A 22,234-nucleotide genomic window follows, 5' to 3' on the forward strand; every position below is an offset into this window, starting at 1 on the left:
ATTTTAGGACACCAGCCAAAGGAAAAGTGTATGTGTATGTACGGATGGATGTTTGGGGTTAATATACACTGATCACTTATGTGACGAGGCCTTTGTATACATCATCTCATTTAATCCTTACCAATCCCATGAGATGGGTGTCATGCCCGTATTACAGATGAGGAAACTGAGGTTCAAAGAATTTAAGTACCTGGCTCAAGGCCATGGAGATAGCAAGAGAAGATTCCATGCTCTCTTCTCCCATGAGGACATCTTAATTTTGGTTTCAGGAGTAAGAATGCAAGGAGCATTCTGTCCGGGGCAATGCCAGGCATGACCACTGGTGGATAAAGTTGTTTCCCAAAGCCCTGCAGCATGTTTTCAGGAATTGTTTTTTTTTTTTTTTTTTTTTTAATTTCAAGGTTAATTACGTTGGGAAATGCCCAGATTAAACAGGTGTCTCTTCTGCAGGATTTCTATCTTTAATATGGTAATGTGGACTATGGATTGCCAAGAGAGTATGTAAGGAGATTTTCTGGAGATCTCTTCTGTTTCTTAGAACACACTTTGGAAAAAGCTGGGGTAAAGCTTCGAGTCCCTGAAATCAGATTCAGGAAGACAAACGAGTCTCATGTTTAGGACACACTTGGTGGTTGCCCCTTCCGCCTCCAGCCCCACCGACTTCCCCCTTAGGGTTTCATCATTTTAAATCCCAAAGTCAATTAACTCAGCACTTTGACTTTGGCATTTTAGAGGATGACATGACATGGATCGTCATACAACCAAACCAGGACCAGAAACCAAGGGTAGAAGCGCTAGCACAGTGCCTGGAGATGCAGGTGGGTGCACCTGACAGCGTGGGGCTTGGGGTCAGGAGGCCTTGACTACAGTCTTTGCACAGGTGCAGTCAGTTCCTGCATTTCTAAGGGCTGATGGTGTAGGCTGGGAGCACCGGGTACCAAGCCACTGCTGCTTTCTCCTTCCACGTCAGGACTCAGCAGCACGCTGGCGGGAGCCTGGGCAGGCCAGGAACCGTATGCTCTGCAGGAGCAACTCTGAAATGGGAGGTCCTCGGACATCTGCAGAGCACAGTTGGGAGCCTACAGGCCACACCCCAGTTGAGACCTCACCTTTTAAGTGTTTTTGATTTTCAGTCCAGAGCTCATCTCATCACATCCCCTTATTCTCAACAGCCAGTGTCTTACTTTATTTCTTAACAAAAATGAGTGTTTTCAGCCAGGCATGGTGGCTCATATCTGTAATCCCAGAGGTTTGGGAAGCAGAGGTGGAAGGACTGCCTAGGGCCAGGAGATCTAGACCAGCTGGGGCAACATAGCAAGACCCCATCTCTACAAAAAGTTCTTAAACATTAATAGCTGGGTGTGGTGGCACATGCCCGTAATCCCAGTTACTTGGGAAGCTGAGGGGGGAGGATCACTTGAACCTATGAGTTAAAGGCTGCAGTGAGCTATGATCATGCCACTGCACTCCAGCCTGGTTGACAGAGCTAAAAACCCTGTCTTTGAAAAAATAAAAGAAGTGTTCAATGCATAAACATGGAGCGTTCTGAGTGTTTTCAATGTAAAACACTGTATTTGGAAGACTAGTTTACTTCTGTAATTGTCTGACATGAAAGACTAGAACATAATTGAAACAGGGTCATTGTTTATTGAGGACTCCTCAGAGCCTAGAACAGAGCCAGGCACATAGCATGTGCTAATACATCTCTGTTAAATTCATGAGTAATGTTGCCTGTTAGCAGATTAAATGCTGCTACCAAGTGTATTCATCAGAGTTTTTAACAATCTTGCCTGACCATGAAGTTTATTTCCAAGTTCTCCTAGGCTAGTGCTGAGCAGGACTTCGGGCAGCTGGGCCATGGCCCTTGAGATAAAGAAGTGAACCAACACTCAGCAAGAAGAAAAGGACTGTTTGCACTGTCCATTTGTGGCTCGTTTATAATACTTCCTTTGCTTCCTCAAAGGTGAACAGACACGGGAACAGGTACATGTGGTTTGATAGGAAATGAAAAATTTCCAACAGTTTTAAATGGATGGACTTCAGGGCAAAGGCTGGCTTCTTTTGATAAAGGAGGTAGTTAATAGCTTACATTGTATAAGACTGCCCATATGCCCTGAAAAAAACCATTCTTCATTATAAACTCTGAAAAAACAGCTTAACTAGTCTTTGAACAGGCCACCTTCATCAGTAAAACATGCTTCTATATCATTCTTGTCCTCGAACAAAACACTGTGAATAGCTATTGCCGAGCAGACACCACCCAGTATCTCTTATGTGACATTAAAAAAATCCACTCAAATACCAACAGATTCCACTTTATAGCACCATTGCAAAATACTAAACTTTCTTTGCACCTTTATTTTTTTATCTTTTTTTTTTTTTGGTACACATTTAAAGTCTGGGCATCCTGTAAATTTCTGAAAAGCCTCATAGTAAAAAAAACCGACTAATTTTTAGGACAAAGCAATAACTCAGTTTATAGGCAAGATGATCTCAAGCAGGCTGGAAATTCTTCATGGGCTTCTGTAAATCTTGATTCGGGGGTGAGAATATGGAAAGGAGGCTAAAGTCTTCCTGGATTAGTCTAGAGACTATGTTGCACATCAGGAATAGAAAAACTTGTTGCGTATCGGTTACAATGCAAACCATAACAACAGTCTTTTGTTAATTATTTTACTCTTTTGATTGACAAAGGAATTGGGGTACTGGATATGTTCAGAGTTTGTATACACCTTTTATTTGTACCCTGTAAGAGAGAAGTTAGAATAATATTGAACTCCCTCTTACAAATCTCCATATTTGAAGCTCGGAGCACTAAAATCTGTTCTTAGCAAGCAGATGTATTTAAAGTAGAATTATAAATGGGTCTTTAATTCAACATATATATGGTTGCATTGTTATGTAAGGAGACTGTTTGACTCAGTAATGTGGGAGTTGACAGAAGAGAGACTGCTTGCAGAAAAGATGATTTTTTTCCTCGTGACACTGGAGAGTCACGTCTCACAATGACTGTAACTGCATGTTCCTGTCTAACTCTTCCATCTATTACTGTGAGTAATGTGAACGGACACAGTGTATGCGAGGGGCTGGGTATTCTGAGTATACTGTGATTGGAAGAGGGATGAGAAGAGGTAGAGGTCCACTAACAGCATAATTATGCAGCAGTTTCAAAGAAATTGATTATTACACAGTAACAGTCAATGACCCAGGAAGAGAAAGTTTAAATTAGAAGTGACTAGTATTAAAAAGCTACTGTGCACCAGGTAGGAAGGAATATGAGAACCATAATATGCCCTGAAATAGAAATAATCACTTTGCACTATGTACACCACATACAATATAACAGATTCTTTTTTAACATTGCACAGTATAAATATTATACACGGTGGAGTAAACTAAATGTAAAATAACTTTGAGGCACACAGAAGAAACAAGGAATAGATTGAACTTTGATTAAACTAAGATGGAGTTAGTAAAAGGCAGAATGTTAACATTTTCAGGCCAGTTAAGCTTCTGAGATCTCACCTCAAGTGGGTCGGCAGCCACCTCCCGTAAATACTGGAAATGATCATACCTCAATGTCGTTAGACTAAGTTAATTGCTTCAAAGAAAGACTAATTAGCTAAGTAATTTGAGAAAATCAAACTGTTGCTCCCCACTCTAAAGTAGGTAACCCCTAAAGGTCTCTTCCAAATGTAGGGTTTTATAATGTGAATACACTGCTGCATTCCCCTATTTCTTGTAAATAACTTGATTACTAGGAAACCACTTTAAGGAAACTAGAACAGTATTCAAGAACACCCATCACAGTGCTTAACAAGATTTAATGTACATTTATTCTTAACATGTGGAACATATAAAGATTTTATACTGAATAAATGATATTCATTAAGCCAGAGGAAAAGGAGGAATTTACATCAAGTTTTTTTCTTTTTTTTTTTTAAACTACATTATCTTGAAATACAAATGTGGATTCTCGTCACTGAAAAATCTTTGAAGTTGTGTTTCTTCCTTTTAGTTGTATTTTTTTCATTTTCTCTTTTTTGTCTGTACTGGTAACCATTTTCTAAATCAATCCATATACAACCATTTCCACACCTTGATTCATGAAGCAGTGATCAGTTGCTCTCCTGAAATCGAGCATGACTTTATACATACAGAAACTTGTACATTACCCTCTTTTTTTTTGTTTTTTTTTTTGTTTTTGTTTTTTGTATTTTTTCTTTCTTTTTTTGGAGATATGGCCCTAATGAAAAAATATATAAAATAAAAATAAAAAATTATTTAAATCTACCATCACTTCGTAGTTACCACATCATGAAAAAGAAACTAAAACTTTGTACTAAAAAAAAAAAAAAAAGAAAAGAAAAGAAAAAAATGAGGGTATGTTTAATGTACAACTTCTATATACATCACAGCCCATAGGCAGTAAAAAAAATATTTAAAAAATGATTAAAGGAATTGTGAAGAACTGTCATGTGGAAGGTCAAACGCCGACAGCAGGCATGACGGGAGTGGTGAGGAGCAGTTTCCGGATCGTTGTCAGGTATGTATTTTCAATCTTAAAAAACATTGTTTTTGCTCCCAGCCTAGTGGAACAATTTTCCTGTGGAGAAACCAGTATCATTTCATAGTTTTGACTACTGACTGACATACCTCCTTGAGCCCCTATACCTGTATCTGTAGAAATTTCTATTGCACAGAACTTTGGGTGATGGGATGCAGTTTTTTTTTCATTCTCTGAGGAGTAAAACGCATAGGAAATGGATAATTTTTCACCTTTTTGACTCAGTGTGGTGAAATTTTCGCATCTTAGCATCTTTTGCCACAACTTTTTTCTTTAAAGTCAATTTGCTTCCCCCAAAAATGCAATACAACATGGAAAAGAACATTAAAAAGATCTGTGAAAAACCAAAAGTGACCTTTGAATGCACTAGACAGCAACTTTGGTAAAAAAAAAAAAGAAAAAAAAAAACCCCCAAAGGATGTACTTATACACACAGACAGGAAATATTAATTTCGTAACTGTTCAAATTAATTATTTAATTCCCAATTGGTAAATAGTGAATGGGGCAGAGGAGCAAAGATTTTCTTTTCCTTCTTCCTACGCTGGATAAACAAGAACAGAAAACAGCCAGTTATATGTGACCCTCTAATCTTCACTCACACATGCTTGCCTTCTCACTTATGTCATAACTGCCCAATCTGAAACAGTACATCACAGATGACAGATGCAACCAGAGAGTTCAGGACAGCTGATATCGAGATATCCAGCAACCGGCCCTCGTGCAAAAGGAATTCCGAGCGGTTTTCGTCCACTCTGGCCATGGCTAGCAAAGCCTTGGCCGCCCTGCACATCATGTCCACGCTAGGTGGTTCCAGGGGCGGGGGCTGCATGTGCATGAGGTTGTGCTGGCTCTGCTGGTACTGGGCCATCGTGACCCCATCCTCTAGGAAGCTTATCAAGTTTCCAATGCTTCCTTTCTGCACAGCTATGGCCCTTGCTGCTAGCGCGTCCCCTTGGGCAAGGTTCGATAAAAGCGCCATGGACATTTCTCGACAGACTGGGTTTTTGCGATCCCCAACGTACCTAACTAATGTAGCATAGAATTTCTCCTGACGACTAAATGGAGGAGTGGCCAAGATCAGGTCCACATTATTGTCCTGGATACTGAGTTTACAGAGGGTCTCCAGCACAAGTCTCTGAGGCGACAGGACCGAGTTGGGTCCCACAGTTGGAAAGGGATCTTGTGCCTCTGCAGACGGGCACACCATCCAGTGCAGCAAGCCATCCAAAATTGGCAAGCAGATGCTTTCCGTGTAAGCAGACAAGTCTAGCTGCCCGGAAATGTTGGCCAACGTGACCAACGTGTTATCCCTCAAGACCTCGAGGCAGTCCCACCACCACTCATCTTTGCTGCAGGCCACCCCCTTGTCCTCATCCTCCTCTTTCTCGTAGGTCTGTGGTGCTCGCTTTCTCTCTGGATGCTCATGGTGAAGAAGAATCAGCTTCCCCAGGATCAGCACCAAGCCTGGATGTTTGGACATTTCGGCATCATTGCCAGGCACGAACGACAAGCTACGGACAATATTGGACACACAGATGCATCGCTTAGCCAGCGAGTCCTGCCAGTGTGCAATGGTGCACAGAGGAGTCTCGTCTCGGCTCCTGGGCTCGTCCTCCAGCAGCTTGATGTTCCGGTGACTTTTGGCTTGCTGGATACCAAAGGGAAACTTACTGCTTTCTGTCTGGGGCCCAGGGTTTGCGTCTTCGGGCAGTGCCCCTGGCCGAGCAGAGAGGACGTCATCGATGGTTGCTATGATGCTTTTCTCTTGCTGCTCTTCAGAGTCTCCTTTGCCTTCTTGCTCTTTCTTTCTACCTGCGGAGCTTAAGGGGGGAGGTGGACGCCTGCGAGGAGGAATTTCCATCTTGCTCTCAAAGTGAGTCTGAATGTGCTCGGTGGTGTCACCCCCGCCGAGCTGCCAGTGCAGAAGGCCACTATTGAACTCCTGCACACGCCCCAACTTGTCAGATCGGTCAACAACAAACAGGTTGTTCTTTTTGACTATCTTTATTGGCAGCTTATCGAACTTACTGGCTTGCTTGGGCTTCTCCTTTGGGTCTGCAGCGGCATCCGGGGCAGTCAGAGCGATGCTGCTCTTTTCATCGCTTTCTGTCTTCTCGCTGTCTTCCTCCTCGTCCTCCTCGTCTTCCTCGTCGTCATCGATACATTCAGCATCTTCCTCCTCTTTCCCAGAATCGTCCGCCAAGGACTGGCTGTCGTCCTTCCTTGCTGCGTTGTGATCAAGTGCTTTTTGGCTGGGGTCTCCCACTTCATATTCCATAAGAATTCCAAAAATGTCAATCAGGCATTTTCTAAAGTACTCGACTAAAAGTTCCAGAAATCCAGACAACTGGAGAGGAGGAGGAGGAGAAGAAAGAAAGAACAGGTACAATGTCATGACATCAGATATGATCGAGTAGGGTAAAGATCCTGAGACCCGTCAATACCTTTTCATAATTGTCACATGTTTGTCTTCCTTTTTGGCTGGACCGTGAAAGATAAACTACCTTTCAGGTACAGCGCTTTCCTGAATTTCACAGTATCAACTACACTGACATTTAGCATGTTTCTTATTTGCTGCTTCCTTGCTTAGACTATCTACACAAAAACTTACTTTTTATTCTCATATTTCTAATATTAGCACTGAGGGAGTGCCTTGCTGTTCTCTGCCTTTCTGTTCCTGATTTAGAGACAATGTGCTCATTATTAGAAGAGTTAGAACACGGATTTTATAGACTCTTTTGCCCAAAGTGACTCTGTTCTCTTCTATTATTTATCTGAGACTTGCTTGCCGGGATTTTTATGGTTGTTTTTCTTAGGATTTTATGGTTATTTTTGTCTCAGGTACCATAGGTTACCCTAATTTATGTTCTCTATATATCTTTTGGAGGAGGTAATTTCAGCAATGTGGTAGCTCATGAACACTGAAAATTAAAAACAAATCAATTTAGCCTCTGATAAATAAATTAGAATGTTTCATAAAATGTAATTTTACACTTCAGTTATTTATGACTCTAGCTGAAAGACAAAAAAAACTATGAGAGAACCACTGACTACGAGAACAAGTTCGGTTTCCTTTAAGCAAATGTTTATATCAAGAAAAAACCAATACACTTCATGATTAGCAACCGCCCTCTCTCCCAACACCCCCACCACATTTAGGAACTCTAGAGAGTAAGTAACAAAAAGGATTCTTTCCCGGTAGATGTTCTGGAAATCAGCTATACCTTCATATCCTACTATCAGTGTCCTGAAAGTAGAGTTGGAAACATTTTTAAGAAGTCAGGGGAAGCCCCAACTAGAAAGAATTGCTTTTAATGTGCTGAAGGCACAATGTTCCAAGGGCATTTTCCCTTTTTTTCCCAGGGGAGAAGGGAAAGTTAATAAAGCAATTCTGGTTATGAAAATATGTGATCAACAATTCACCTAACGTAAGGATGAAAGCGCATTTTACTCTAGCAAATGCAGTACACAGTTTTTAAATACTTATTTTCTGTTAACACAGAACTCATACAATGTTTATGACCTTATTAATAAACTTTCTAGCCATTGAAAAATTGCCTTTCTAGGCTGATAATGAGGGCTTAAATGAGAGAAGAAAGAAGTAGAAGATTCTGGCGTTATTTCCATAGAAGCAAGGAAATTAAGTGTTTTCGTTTTTGCACTGAAAGTAGAGAGTTGTTTGTATACTGTAGGGAAAATGACCTCTTTCCATTTTTTATTTCTAAATATTTCTTTAAAAGTCTATAGTCCAGTGGACTCTTGGGCATTTCTCCCAACCTTCAGTGCTCCTCTCTTCTAGCTATTATGCTGGAAGCTACCTGAAGCCTAACTCCGAACAAAGGAGGGGTTTAAGCTCATTAATAGTAGTAGGCTTTTACATGACTGCTTGAAAATAACCTGGACAGAGGCAGAAATGGGAGAGCACAGACTAAGAAATAAGTTTAGCCATGAGTTCATAACTATTTTAGCTGACTGAGAGGTGTACATGGGGGTTCATTAAATTGTTCTCTCTCCTTCTATATATATTTATACATTCTACAAATGTATAGAATATAAAATTTCTAATCTTGAGTATCTTTTTAATGAAAATAAAGATGTCAAGTCCTCCTGGAAAGTAGGGTAATGTCCCATTGCAACCAATTGTGTTTCCAATGCTGACTCCAGTCACAACTTAATGTTACATTTTGATTCCTTCCCATTGGCCTGCTAATATTCATTCTAAACAATTTAATGTTACTACTGTCATCTATCCCATATACACATACACACAGTCACTGTTCTCTTGTAAGAAATAGAGGTGTGTATGTACACACACTGAAGACTACAATGAATATTATCCCAGATGACTCTACATTGATTAAGGCTGGCTGATAACAACTGCAGTGATTAACAGTGTTGGACGCCTAGTGCTAATCAATTTAGGCATTAGTTCAAGCACAAGTGTGCACGGCCTGATGCTCTCCTATCCTAATTTGGTTGTTAGTTGGACTATGCTGGCTTACCTGGGAGAGATTGAAAGTAGCAACAGTGCTGTCATCATACAGAAGAATATTAATAGTGTCCAGAGCCCACGTACTTTCAGCCAAAAGACCTGATTTAAGGGACATCATCACACGCCACGCCTCTGGAGTAACTGAAGATGGGAAAGAACAAGGGTATCATGAATGTTGACTCTATGCATAAAAGAACAAAAGTTAACAAAAGAATAAGAAAAAATAAGTGGAGTGTTAAGTTAAATATTGACTTTAAACAAATGCTCTCAGGGACAGTTAAGCGTGATCATTTCGGATTTTAAATGGAGGCCATAAGCTGTAGTGAGAAACTTTCGTGGTTTAAGGTCTTCTCGCTCTGTTGGTCACGTAGGAGCCGAAAGTGCTTCTAGAGGTGGAGTGGCTGAGCACAGATGGTCCTTTCTCATGGCCGGGTTATTTCTTTCAGCCACCCTACAGAGTCTGCAATGTGGTATCAGAGCTTTTAATAAATGAGTCAAACCCAAAAGTGGTACTTGTCTTCTTTTGCCTTTGCCACTCGCAAGTGTCTCGAGGTGGCGTCCTGGAAGGCCGCCAAGTATGCAGAACATGGAAGCAAAATTTAACTCCAAAACAGCCTCCTCAGACACACGGCCTTGGCTTCTCAGGCTGCTCTCCTCTAGTCCTATGCTCCTGCCTCGAACATGCTGTGACAAATATCAGCACTTTGATGGCTCAGATTTCTCAGGAGTGTGGTCGGAGCCAAAGAATGGGAAGTGATTTGTTGTTTTCCCTATTCCTGCTACTGAAGAAAAGAAAATAATCAGGTAGAAAGTTTGTAAGATTTGCCATGAGATGGGGCTGTGCGAACAGACTCAACAGGCATCGGAATTTCCCAGGAGTTGTGGCAGCAGTGCAGGGCACCAGCCCGAGACGGCAGAGACCCAGCTCGGCCAGACCCGTGGAGCCGTCCGGAGGCTGGGGGCATTCTCCAGGTGCCAAGAATCATCGGACGTGCAGGAGGACACTGTGGCTTTTCCACTTTTATTTTAATTGCATCTGCTTTAAAATTTTCTAAGACAGCTACATATTATTTTTACAATAAAAAAATCAAAATTACTTTAAAAAATAAAAATATACATTTCCCTAGGTTGAAGACAAATGCTATATAACCTGCACTGGGAGATTTTTAAAAAATTTAGATATATTTATTTAAACATACACACACACACACACACAAACACAATATATGTGTGTGTATATATATATTTCTATATATAAAATGGTGCTCGGTACCTATGTCTCCTTCTCTCCCTCTGCAACCCCATATATATATATACACACACACATATATATAGATACAGATATACATTATATATAAAGGGATAGATATATGTACATATGAAGGGATATATATAAAGGAATATATATATGTGTGTGTATGTGTGTGCATACAGTGGCACAATCACTGCTCACCAAAGCCTCGATCTCTTGGGCTCAAGTGATCCTCCTACCTCTGCCTCCTGAATAGCCGGAACTACAGAAATGGATCCCACTTTTGGCTAATTTTTTTCTTTTTAATAGAGACAAGGTTTTACTAGGTTGCCCAAGGGTGGTCTCGAATTCCTGAACTCAAGTGATTATCCTGCCCTGGTCTCTCAATCTACATCTCCTTAATGTCCAGTGACTGACCTCTTTCAAATTATTAATATCTTTAATTTTCTAATCACTGCAAAAGATTTTAAGTCAATTTGTTCTTGAGTTTTTTTGAGTAATTTTTCCCAATATAACTCAGACCTATTATCTTTCTTCCTGTGTTAAAAGTACTTCAAAAATAGTGCAGAAACCCTGTGTGTACTCCCAGATAGCGCAGACCTCTGATTAGTATTCACAACATCCCACAGAGGATAAACAAGCAACATCAGCATTCAATTGACATGGTTCTTGCCCCAAGTCTACCAGTGCGTTGGATGATATCAGTTCTATGTATCACAGCGTAGCATGTTTTATATGTCATACCATCTATCAAACTACATATTACAGGCAGGCTTTAACTTTTTCCCATGGAAATTCACTGTATGTTGTCACTAAATTACAGAGTGGCTTGCCTTCAGATTTTCTCAGGTCACCTTTAGCATTTCGTTAGCCTCATGGGGGAGTCTGTTATCACGTATTGTAGCGATTAAGTGGCTTGGTTAAGTTCAAATCTTTAAGCCCAAAATATAGTATATAATCACTGAGGATTCCCTGATCTCTTACTTGAAGCTCTGATCTTGAACACAAATAACACTCACGTGTAAAACTACCATTTTATTTCAAAACTCTTTTCTGGCACTATTTCTTAATTCAGATTAGCAGCCTCCAACTATTACTCCTATATAAAAATGCATCTTGATAATTTCTAGTCATAATTTTTTCATCCCTTTAAGATGAACAGGAACAGTATCTATACTAAAATTAAAAGTCTACACTGCAACTGGAATTCATTTCGGAATGAAAGCTTCGGAATTCTTACCGATATCTTTGGAGGTAATCTTTCGCCTTTGTTTCAAGACTGGTTGTGATGCTTCCACTGAGCCAGGAGGAAAGGTGATCTCCCTTCTGATTGGGGGTGGTTGGGGTGGTGGCCCGGTGACCTGGGATGCGGGGACCGTGGGCATGACCTTCTGCATCTTCATGGAGGGCAGAAAGGGAGACTTGCTTGGAGACATGCGGTTCTCCAGGGAGCGCTGGAAGGATGCTGGGCTGGGCGCCCTGGAGATGTGATTTGGCAGTGACGGTGGCGTCTGGTAGGACGGCTGTGGCGGGCGCGTGATGGGCTGCATGGAGGCTGAGGACGACATATAAGGCTGACGCTGGCTGACGTGAGAAGGCCACTGGCTCTCATGATTTATCCTCTGATCGGGTACCATCATATCGTCCGTGCGGTTCATGCCTGGGTAAGGGGGCGCCTGTGCAGGGCCGCCAGGGCCCTGCCTGTTCTGGTAGGGATAAGGCATATCATTGCGTGCTGCCCACATATTCTGCTGAGGCCCCTCGCTGGAGGACGACTGCAGCGGGCCACCCATCATCTGAGGCGGGATTCCGTGCGTCTGGATCTGCCCCGGGCCCTGCATCCTCTCCCTGCTGTAGGGATATGGGTACTGGCCCTGGATGGGCCTGCGGTCCGGGCCCGAGTAGGAGCCTCCGTACTGATTGTACATCTCCTGCTGCTGGCTGCTGTACTGCATGTTGTACATGTCGCCCTCGTGGCGCTTGGCTGGGGGCCCGTACATGCCGTCCATATGGCGTTTGTAATTCTGGAATTTGCAGAAAGACAAATCATCCTGATGTGCTCTTACAGGTATAATCACACTGAAATTATGCAAAATAGTTATTACCTGCTAGAATGTTCATTTCACAATGAATATGGGAAGCTTCTATAACAACTGAGAACAATCTATGTTCAATATTTCAGTATTATATACACCATGTCACACACTCAGGAGAGGGCATCCAAAATTTGTTTTCACGTGTTTGAAACTTTCTGTGGGGGAAAAAAAAAAGCCTCCTCTCCTTAGGCTGTGCCACCGGGACAGCCAGCGTTCAACTCCCACACAGGCAGATGGCGCCCGGGCTGGGAGCTGCACTAGGACCACAGCAGGAGGCAGAAGGACCCTCTCGCAGGAGAGCCAGCATCCAGGGGCTGGCCTGAAAGGGTCTCGGGGTAAAAGGGTTTCTCAGGCCTCATTTTATGGAAAAGCCTCCAAACAGGACTCGGCTCTCCAGACTGGTCATCCGACATCCATCCCACAGCTCCTGCCCTGACTTCTGGCCTGGCCAGGTGCGGCTCCCCCAAAGCCCCACTGGTCACAGCACTGAGGACAGGGCTGGCACAACACCGGCTACTAAGCTTGCTTCCTGGGATGCTCCAGGACCAGTGCAGTGGGTAGGTGGGACTCTGATGGGAGGCAGTGAGATGCTGATGTTTTTCACTTTACTTGAAAACTGTTTAAGATCAGTTGGTTTAAAAATGCAATTCACTGGCCAGGCGCAGTGACTCATGCCTGTAATCCCAGCACTTTGGGAAGCCGAGGCAGGAGGATCACCTGAGGTCAGGGGTTCGAGACCAGCTTGGCCAACATGGTGAAACCCCGTCTCTACTAAAAATACAAAAATTAGCCAGGCCTGGTGGTGGGCACCTGTAGTCCCAGCTGCTTGGGAGGCGGAGGCATGAGAATCGCTTGAGCCCAGGAGGCAGAGGTTGCAGAGAGCCAAGATTGTGCCAGAGCGAGACTCCATCTCAAAAAAAAAAAAAAAAAAAAAAAAAAAAAAAGGCAATTCACTGTGCCTATATGCTCCAGCAAAATTAAATAACTGAAAAATAACATACATATTATTATATATAATTATTATAATTATATAACATATATAGTTTTCAAAATTTTTATTTTTTGCATGAGGTCTCAGATCTGAAAAGTTGTTTAAAGATAGCAAAGTCCTGTATGTCTGGAAAGCCACACCATGAAGGGCAGTTCTCTGCAACAGCACTGGTCACTGTAAGGGGGAGATCTTGCATAACTTAGCATCTCTGAGCTGCAATGGTCAGCTGTGAACCAGCAAAAACCTGTCCCACTTATTCAAAATAAGTATCATTAGCATCTTATCTCATTTTTTAAAAAGCAGATTCACTTTCACTATTAGTATATAATATTTGAAGTTGCTTTTCTACACATTCTCCTTAAAGCACTGACGAATTTCTGCTCTAAAATGGCTTCTGATACAGTAGTATGCACAACAGATACATGTTTAAAATATACTCACTCTAGCTCGGGCTTGTTATTATTTACAAGGACGAATACACTCAACTTCTTGTTACAGGTTATATTTGTTTCAGGAAACCATGTATCAAGAGTTATTTTTAATGTGCTGACTTCAACATCCCAGGAGTACTTTCTAGCATTAACTATATCCTGAATGCTCAACAAACACTAATCATTTTTGTTAGACATCTGAAAATCTTCAGAAGTAAGACAAGTTTGAGTTTTAGCCTCCAGGAGAGAACCAGAAAACACAGCACCCCACGCCCACTCGCCAACTCACCGGCTGCTGTGGGTACAGGCCGGGCTGGTGCCCTCCATACGGCGGCTGTCCCGAGGGAGGGCCTTGGCCTGGATACTGCTGCCCATAAGGTTCATGCCTGGAACGAGGCATTCAAAGAAAACTTAACTGAGAAAAAGCTTCAGGCAAACAGAGAAATAAACAATCCATTTCTGGAACCCTGACTCCCCCAAGCAGCTCTGTGTGGCCTTCCCCGCACACCCCTCCGACAAAGGCCCTCTGAGAGGCAGCTGCACGCCAACTGTTAGCACCAGGGATGGGAACACCCATTTTGGGAACGGTGCCAAACTCCTAGTTCAGGCTGTTGGCTAATAGGTGTCAGAGGAATACCGGTTGAGCAGGCAGGCACCCTGTAAGCACTTGTCAGAGCCTCTGGCCTCTGCCTGGGAGGCTGCAGCCCCGCCTCTCCACTGACGTGTACCTTAGGAAGTGTCATACAATGCTGTGATGTGAAGCATTAATGGAAGCAAGAAACGACGAGAAGAACTGAAGACTCAAAGGCAATGTTCCTAGAAGTACCGGAACATCAAAATGTTTGTACTTTGCACATTCTCATTATGAATGGAAAATGTTTAATTCTTAAAAGCTATACTTCAAATTTAATTCCAATGTTAGCTAATCATTGTATAAATACAAGTTCTCAGAATTTCACAGTCCTATGCCCGAAAAGGCTACAGAAAAGAATGACAGGGATGATTTGAACGTACACCTATTACATCTTAAAATGGAAATGAATAATACATTCATTTTTCAACTACTAGTATATTAAGAAATTATAAATATCATAAAAAATAGCATGTTTTAAAAGGCAATAGATTTGGAACTTTGAAAAATACATTGGTTTAAGTTAATATACTAAATCTTGTAAGAAAGGGAACAATGGACTGAACATATTCCTAAGCTGATCAAGGAATGAGAATAATAAAAACAAATAAAAGAATTTTTAGATTATCACATGTGAAACAGACATGAGAACTTTTGATAACTACTCTGATATCTAAGAAGGAAGCTCAGAGATCGGAGGAAAGAAATGTATTTGACATGGGTAAAATTTAAGTTGCATAACAAGCAACATTTTTCAGAAGAGAAAACTTAACAATGAGGTAAACCCCTCTTTAATGTGGTAGAGCCAAGATAATTGTTCTTCTTCTAATCTTGCCAGCTACCCCCTCAAAAAACATCTGTAGCTTTTCCTGGACCCTCAAAAACAAAACAAACCTAACTGAAATCCTTGATTCAGTACACTAAACATTACCTTATAGTTAACTGATTAACGAATGTATCACAAGTAAATATTGGCCACATTATGGCCAGGTTAAGAATCAGAAGAGTCAATTCCTAGGTCCCTAGGAGAAAGCACCGTGTCTCCTTAAACATGGGATGGACGCCCAAGAACAAGGCTCACAGACAGTACCACAAGGAAACCTCATTTGGTACAGCCGTGATTTTTCAACGTTTTTCTCCTCTGTATTACACTGAGGAAGCTTTCCCACCGATGGACCTGTCCCTGTGACCCCAGCATGTGGCCTGATGAAACGTGGGCGGCTCTGGCCCAGCCGGTCCCCAGCAGAACAGCGCATGCAGCTTCCGAAGGCAGCGATCCCAAAGCCAGCTCCACCCTGTGGCACACCACTGTGGCTCCGGGGAGGGAAAAGCCCTTCTATTAGGACTCTATCTTTTTTTCTTTGAAAATCTGAAATATCACATGAAAACCTTGCTTATAATCATGTCTCTTACGAGGAGTTAGAGAACATACCAAAGAGGGGAAGCGGTTTCTGTGACAATGAGTATTGAAGTCAGGGCCCAGGCGAGGGACTTTCTCCACAAAAAGCAGCCTGCCCTATGCCATCATCTTAGGAAGCAGTTTTCAGATTACCTTTCAGAGCCATTTCAATCACTTTTCCTCCTAATTGCAAATCAATCTGAATCATCAGTCCTGCAGCTGAACTTGCCATTTTAACTTGCAAGTTTCACTTGCCATTTTAAGTCATTTCAAGATTAAGAGAGGCTGCAGTGAGGCCTGTGCTGTGGGTTTTCTAGAAATGTTGATTAAGGAGCAAAGTATTGTCCCTCTGTTTAAAATAGTCACAGGGAAAAAGCACTGCCTGGAAGACCTTTCCAGAATGCTGAAAGCCCAGTGTGGCTACCACTGCATAGGCCTTTCCCCCAGACAGAAAGAAGGGAGGGAGGGGAGCTGGTGCTCTGGAGGCCCAGGCATCCAGGAGCTCCAGGTGAGCCACATCTGGAGTGTGCAGCTGGCAGTCCCTCAGAAGGAAGCGGGGTGCTGGCGCTGGGTGCCAGCCTGACTTGTGGCGGCCCTGGCTCTTAACTTGGGGAAGAAGATGCCTACCAAGGCCAAGGTCCTTCTCCCTGGTCCTCAATAGCCATCAACTGAGGGCAGTCACCTGACACGCACCTGGTGACCAGCAGCCATTGCCTCTTTACTTTCACAGGAAAGGGGACACTGTATATTGTCATCAGTGGCTCAGCTGCCAGGGCTCAGAAATGTGTGTGTGAGGAAAGCACAGTTTCTAGTAAATCATCTTACCGCCATCTTAAAAAATACTCACCTTCGGTCGTAACTGGCTCCATAGGGAAACTGCTGGCGCTGCCCCATGCCCAGGTTGGACATTGCTCCGGAGGGACTTTGGTTGTACATGTCCTGCATGCTGCTGTTGGGCATCTGTCCTTGCGTCATAAAGGGCTCGCTGCTTCCAGGCACTGCAATATTTTAAATAAAATGCATACATTTAGGCATTTCTGAAAGTCAAAGGCCCATCCATCCCTTCTAGTAATCTCTATTGTCTTTGTACTTTTTGGTTTTTTTTTGAGATGGAGTCTCACTCTGTCGCCCAGGCTAAGTGCAGTGGTGTGATCTTGGCTCACTGCAACCTCTGCTTCCTGGGTTCAGGTGATTCTCCTGCCTCAGCCTCCCGAGAAGCTGAGATGACAGGCACCCACCATCGCACCTGGCTAATTTTTGTATTTTTAGTAGAGAGGGGGTTTCACCATGTAGGTCGGGCTGGTCTTGAACTGACCTCAGGTGATCCATCCACCTCAGCCTCTCAAAGTGCTGGGATTATAGGCGTGAGCCACTGCGCCTGGCCTATACTTTTTTTTAATGTGGTAGACCATAATACTATTGAAAGAGCCTAAGGTGTGGAGCCAAGATGTGCTCTGTGGGGGCAGAAATCTAAGACGGCCTCGAAGATCCAGCCCCCTCTGCCTGGTGGGCACCTCCCCGTCAGGACCTGTGAATACCATGGTATCACTCCCATGATTATGTTATGTTACATTGCAAAAGGGGCTTAACAGATGTGATTATAGTTACTAATCAGCTGACTGCGAGTTAACCAGAAGGGAGACTGTCCAGGTAGCCCTTTAACTTTGGATCTAGAGCTTAGAGAGGAAGCAAGTCAGAGATATTTTCCTGCTGGCCTTGAAGAAGCAACTGACATGCTGTGGAGGGGGATCACGTGTTAGGAAAGGTGGGCAGAAGACAGTCAACAAGAAAACGGGACTGTAGCCTCACAACCACAAGGAACTGAATTCTGTCAACAACTTAAATAAACTCGGAAGAGGACCCTGAGCCCTCAAGGAGCTCACAGTCCTGGCAGACAGCTTGATTTCAGCCTGTGGGACCCTGAGCAGAGGCCCGGTCACACTGTGCCAGATTCCTGACCCACAGACACTGCAGGATCATACATTTATGTTGTTTTAAGCTGCTAAGTTTGTGGTAACTTGTTATGTCACAACATAGAAAACTAACACAGGCCCAGATCCATTCCTTACTTGGGTAAGTTACCTCTGAGCTTAATTTCGTTTCTTTTTAACATTTTTATTATGTTTTTTAGAGACAGGGTCTCGCTCCATCACCTCGTGATAAGAGGTGCAATGGTGCAGCTGCAGTGGTAAAATCGTAGCTTACTGTAGCCTCGAACTCCTGGGCTCAAGCGATCTGCCTGCCTCAGCCTCCTGAGGTGCTGGAATTACAGGCATGAGTCATCACCTGGCCCCTATTTTCTTGTCTATAAAATGAGGCCAGTAATATTATCCCATGAAATGGTTGTAAGGAGGACATAAAATATGTATACAAAGTTAGTTCCCTTCTCCCATAAGAAAAAAAGTGAAAACCTTAACATTCAGCCACTGATTCACTCCAAAATAAGGATTAAAAAAATTATTAGGGAGTTAAGAATAGCTCAAGATGGGATGAAATACAACTATTTCTAACACAGGATGGAGTGCCAGTTAGGTAGTATATGCAAATGAGCATCAGCTCAGAGCCTGAAGGAAATTGGGTTCAGTCCAGAAACTAGCCTGACGGCAAATTAAACGTTTTAATATAAATTTTCATCACTATACAGTATTGCTACCTTTCTCCATCCTATGATTATGTGAAGCAAAAGCTGGTTAAGATTTTGTGAGCGGATACATTTTGTTAGGCTGGTAGAGAGGGGCCAATGCCAGCATCAAGTATTTTCCCTTGCAATGTGCTTTCACCTATTTTATCTATTTGATCTCACATCAACCTGTGGTAGAACCAGTTTTGAAGTTACTTTCTATTTTGTAGATGTGAAAACAGAGATAGACAGAAATCACGTGGCATAATTAAATAGCTTTTCTCTAATACACAAGGAAATTTAAAAGCAACACCAAATTAAAAATGGGCAAACACATAAATGAACATTCACAAAAGAAAAATAAATGGTCAATCAACATATGAAAAGATGTGTGAGTTCACTAATAATGGAATGAATCCAAGGTAAACAGTAACGAGGCTTTCTCCCTTCCATCTGATTGGCCAATGTGAAAATGATGGACAATGATCATTTTTAGTAAGGGGGTGAGAACCCACACACCCTCACATGCTCTTGTTGAGAACATTAAACTGGTATAAGGTTTGCCAATACCTGCTTTACCTGCTATGGGAGGCTCTGCTTTGGCAACCCCTAAAGAAGCGCATCTCCCAGCATTCGCAGCCTGGGAAACCCCTCCCATGATGCCTTTGGGCTTGGTCATGTGATTAGCATTGCCTAAGAGGGTTCCAGCAAGTGAGATGCAGGCAAAAGTTTTTAAGTGCTTGCTCCCGGGACCTGTCCTCTTGGAGTGCTCCCTCTTGAAATCCATCTGCCATGTTATGGGCACCTAAGAAACTACATGGAAAGGCCCCATGGAGGAGGCTGCAGCCGACAGCTCCAGCTGAGTTCCCAGTAGAGCCTGGGGATGATGTCAGCCACTCGTGACACATCAGAGCCCAGCAGAGCTCTCAGCCTGGTTCCCAGATGATGGCGGCTACCTCAACGTCCTAGCTGACAACATGACACACAGAGCGAAGAACTACCCAGTCTACCACAGAACTGAGAGATATAATTAAGTGTTACAGTTTTTAAAGTCACTAAGATTTGGGGGTAGTTTGTTATACTGTAAAAGCTCAGATATTCAGTAAAAAAAGTTAATATCCTTTGATTCAACAGTTCTACTTCTAGGAATCTATTTTGCAGAAACATTCTTACAAATGTGAAAAAACAGTACTTCAATAATCGCTGCTTCATTGTTTATAATAGCAAAAGATTATGGAACAACTCACCCATTACTAGAGCATTAGGGTGGATCTATTCAATTAAAACAAGTAGAGCTATGTGTATAGATATTAATAGACATTTGATATATACTATTCTGTCAAACATATACAATGATGTTCATTTATATGTAATCCATCAATTCCTCAATCAGTGAAGTAAGGAAGTAAGAAGGCAGGGAATAGGTCGGTGAACAGGCAGGGCCAGGCCCCTCAGGGCTACTGAGGGCTAATATTAGATCAGACTCTTTGACCATGCTACCATACTACAGGTTAACACCAACAGCAGCAGCAACAGAGACACAGAGTATGTTTTCCACTGAAGTTAGTCATTAAATAGAAAATCATAGCACCATTAAGTTTACTGACAGAGTAAGGCAAACTGAAGAATGGAAAACTATACAGAACAGGAGTAAGACTCTTAGAAAATCTGTTTCCTATGGATTTTCTGCTTATCTGCTTTTATTTGGTACTGAATACACCAGTACCATAAGGCAGCAAGTGAACTGAAATATACTAGAGATTGTACTTGCCACTGGGGATCCTTTACATGGTTGATGAAAACATCACAGACAGTCACCAAAGTAGGATGGCTGAACCTTATGATGGCGTGAAAGTGACAGGCATGCAGTATGCTCCTCAATTTAAGATGGGGTTATATCTGGATCAAGTCATTGTAAATCAAAAATATTGTAAGTGAAAGTGTGTTTTCAACTTACCAATATTTTCAATTTAGGATGGGTTTCTTCTGATGTAACCCCACTGTAAGGTAAGAAGTATCCGTATATATCTACCTAGGGCCTAGCAAGGTGATCCCAGAATCATTCTACCCCAACACACTTTATTTTTATAACAAGAAAACTTCTAGGCATAAGGACACAAGGGAAATACATCTACAGTTGTCTAATGTGGTGTATTGGTGGGATATGGGAATGGTTTGTAAGACATTTTGAGGCCAAATTCCAAATACTACTAATTATTTTTTCCATGTTGTCATATTTTCAGAGTCTAAAGCCACCAAAAAGCACTAACGAAATGTTCTGTGTAGCATCTCATACCACTAAGAAAAATAGCTCCCCCAACATTCACAAAGCTTTTGAAATTCTAAGCTTCTGGATTTACTGCATGTTCTGCAAAATCCTCACTTGGAATCAGCAGCCCTGAAACTTCTGAAAGAAAAACAATCATAGATGATCTTGCTTTATGAGTGTTATCTGACATATTATACACAAAATACTATGAATTTCATTTATAAATGGTATATGCCCTATATTTAAATTTTAAAGATTTTCCATTGTTCTTTTTCATTGGTCTATAATACATATGAAAACCAAGGCTTTGTACTTTATGCTTCTCTCCATTCAGACTATATTATCAAGAAATTCATGTACCCCAACATCTAAGCACAACACAGGTACTATTATTTAAGGGATTCCAGAGTAAGTGCTTCCATAAAAATACTATTCACTATTTCTTCTGTATTTTTTTTCCAATAATATTCATATCATTCTTCAATTTCACAGGCCTTGAATGCATTTGGAAGAATGCCCAAGAGCAAAATATCAAGTCTCCACTTGTGGCTTGTAGACTGCGGGCAGAACTGAAGGACAGTGACTCAGACAGTCACAGCTTCAGTGCTGCCTCAACCTTGGGAGTCGGCGGGCATCAAGGGAAGGGCCAGCCTGGTGTCTCCTGATGGCAGTCACAAACTCCTGCACTCTCTCGCAAGGATCTCATCAATCCCATCACTGCAGATGCCATTTCTACATTTACTACTCCAAGATCATACCGACTCCAACATCTGCTCAGCTCCAGCCATGCATTCCATGCTTTACCACAGGGACACACCCCAGACGGTCTCCAGGTTCCCCTCTCTAGCCCAGTCCTTTCCCAATCCTCCGCACTGCAGGGAATGATGTCTTCACCTGCTCAGTTGTGGTTAGCTTCTCCCTCAGGGCCCGCATTCACTCCGTGAGCACCTCTGATGTACGCTCTGCCGGCGGGTTCCCTCTGCGCTGCTGATGTCCAGCTCCAGTTGGCCAGCTCCCCCTAGACTCTCAGTGATCTCCCCAAAGCTACTCTTACCTCTTTCCAGTGCATTCTCCAGAGACGGCCAGTTATTTACTTATTTATGTATTTATTACAAAAAAACCTACTCACATCACTTCCCTGCATAACATCTTTCACCTTGGTGAAAAATCCAGATTCATAATATGCCCACAGACACCGAAAGGCTCTGGCCCCGCTGGCCTCAACGACCTCAGCCTGTCCCCGGGCCCGTGCTCACTGTGCTCTGGACACCCACCACCTGTTCATACACCAAGCTCATTCCTGCCACCACCCCCATGACAGGTTCTCAGGGCCCTTCCCTCCTGACCACCCAGTCTAAATCGCTCTCCCTCTCTCCCACCGCGCCACCCAATGCCACTGCTATCTGTATTCTTTCTTCCTTTTACTTTCCTGTCTTCCACCAACCACAATCTTTAACTGCCTATTTGTGCTTATTTTTTGCTTCC

At 42.6% G+C, this 22,234-nt stretch overlaps 1 protein-coding gene across 8 annotated transcripts in view; it reads right to left on the reverse strand.

Annotated features, from left to right (window-relative positions):
• Positions 1-2,313: 2,313 nt before the first annotated feature.
• ARID1B (AT-rich interaction domain 1B) overlaps positions 2,314-22,234 on the reverse strand; it is a 445,627-nt gene continuing 425,706 nt past the window's right edge. For all 8 annotated transcript variants that reach the window (XM_050786686.1, XM_050786683.1, XM_050786680.1 and 5 more), the window contains 5 exons: positions 16,708-16,858; positions 14,120-14,216; positions 11,553-12,336; positions 9,071-9,201; positions 2,314-6,915 (listed from right to left, as the gene is read on the reverse strand). In XM_050786686.1, coding sequence (XP_050642643.1) covers positions 5,191-6,915; positions 9,071-9,201; positions 11,553-12,336; positions 14,120-14,216; positions 16,708-16,858 — 2,888 coding nt within the window. In that variant the 3' untranslated portion in view covers positions 2,314-5,190. The remainder of the gene's footprint in view (positions 6,916-9,070; positions 9,202-11,552; positions 12,337-14,119; positions 14,217-16,707; positions 16,859-22,234) is intronic.

This window comes from Macaca thibetana, chromosome 4 (genome assembly GCF_024542745.1).
Source record: "Macaca thibetana thibetana isolate TM-01 chromosome 4, ASM2454274v1, whole genome shotgun sequence".
Lineage (NCBI taxonomy): Eukaryota > Metazoa > Chordata > Mammalia > Primates > Cercopithecidae > Macaca > Macaca thibetana.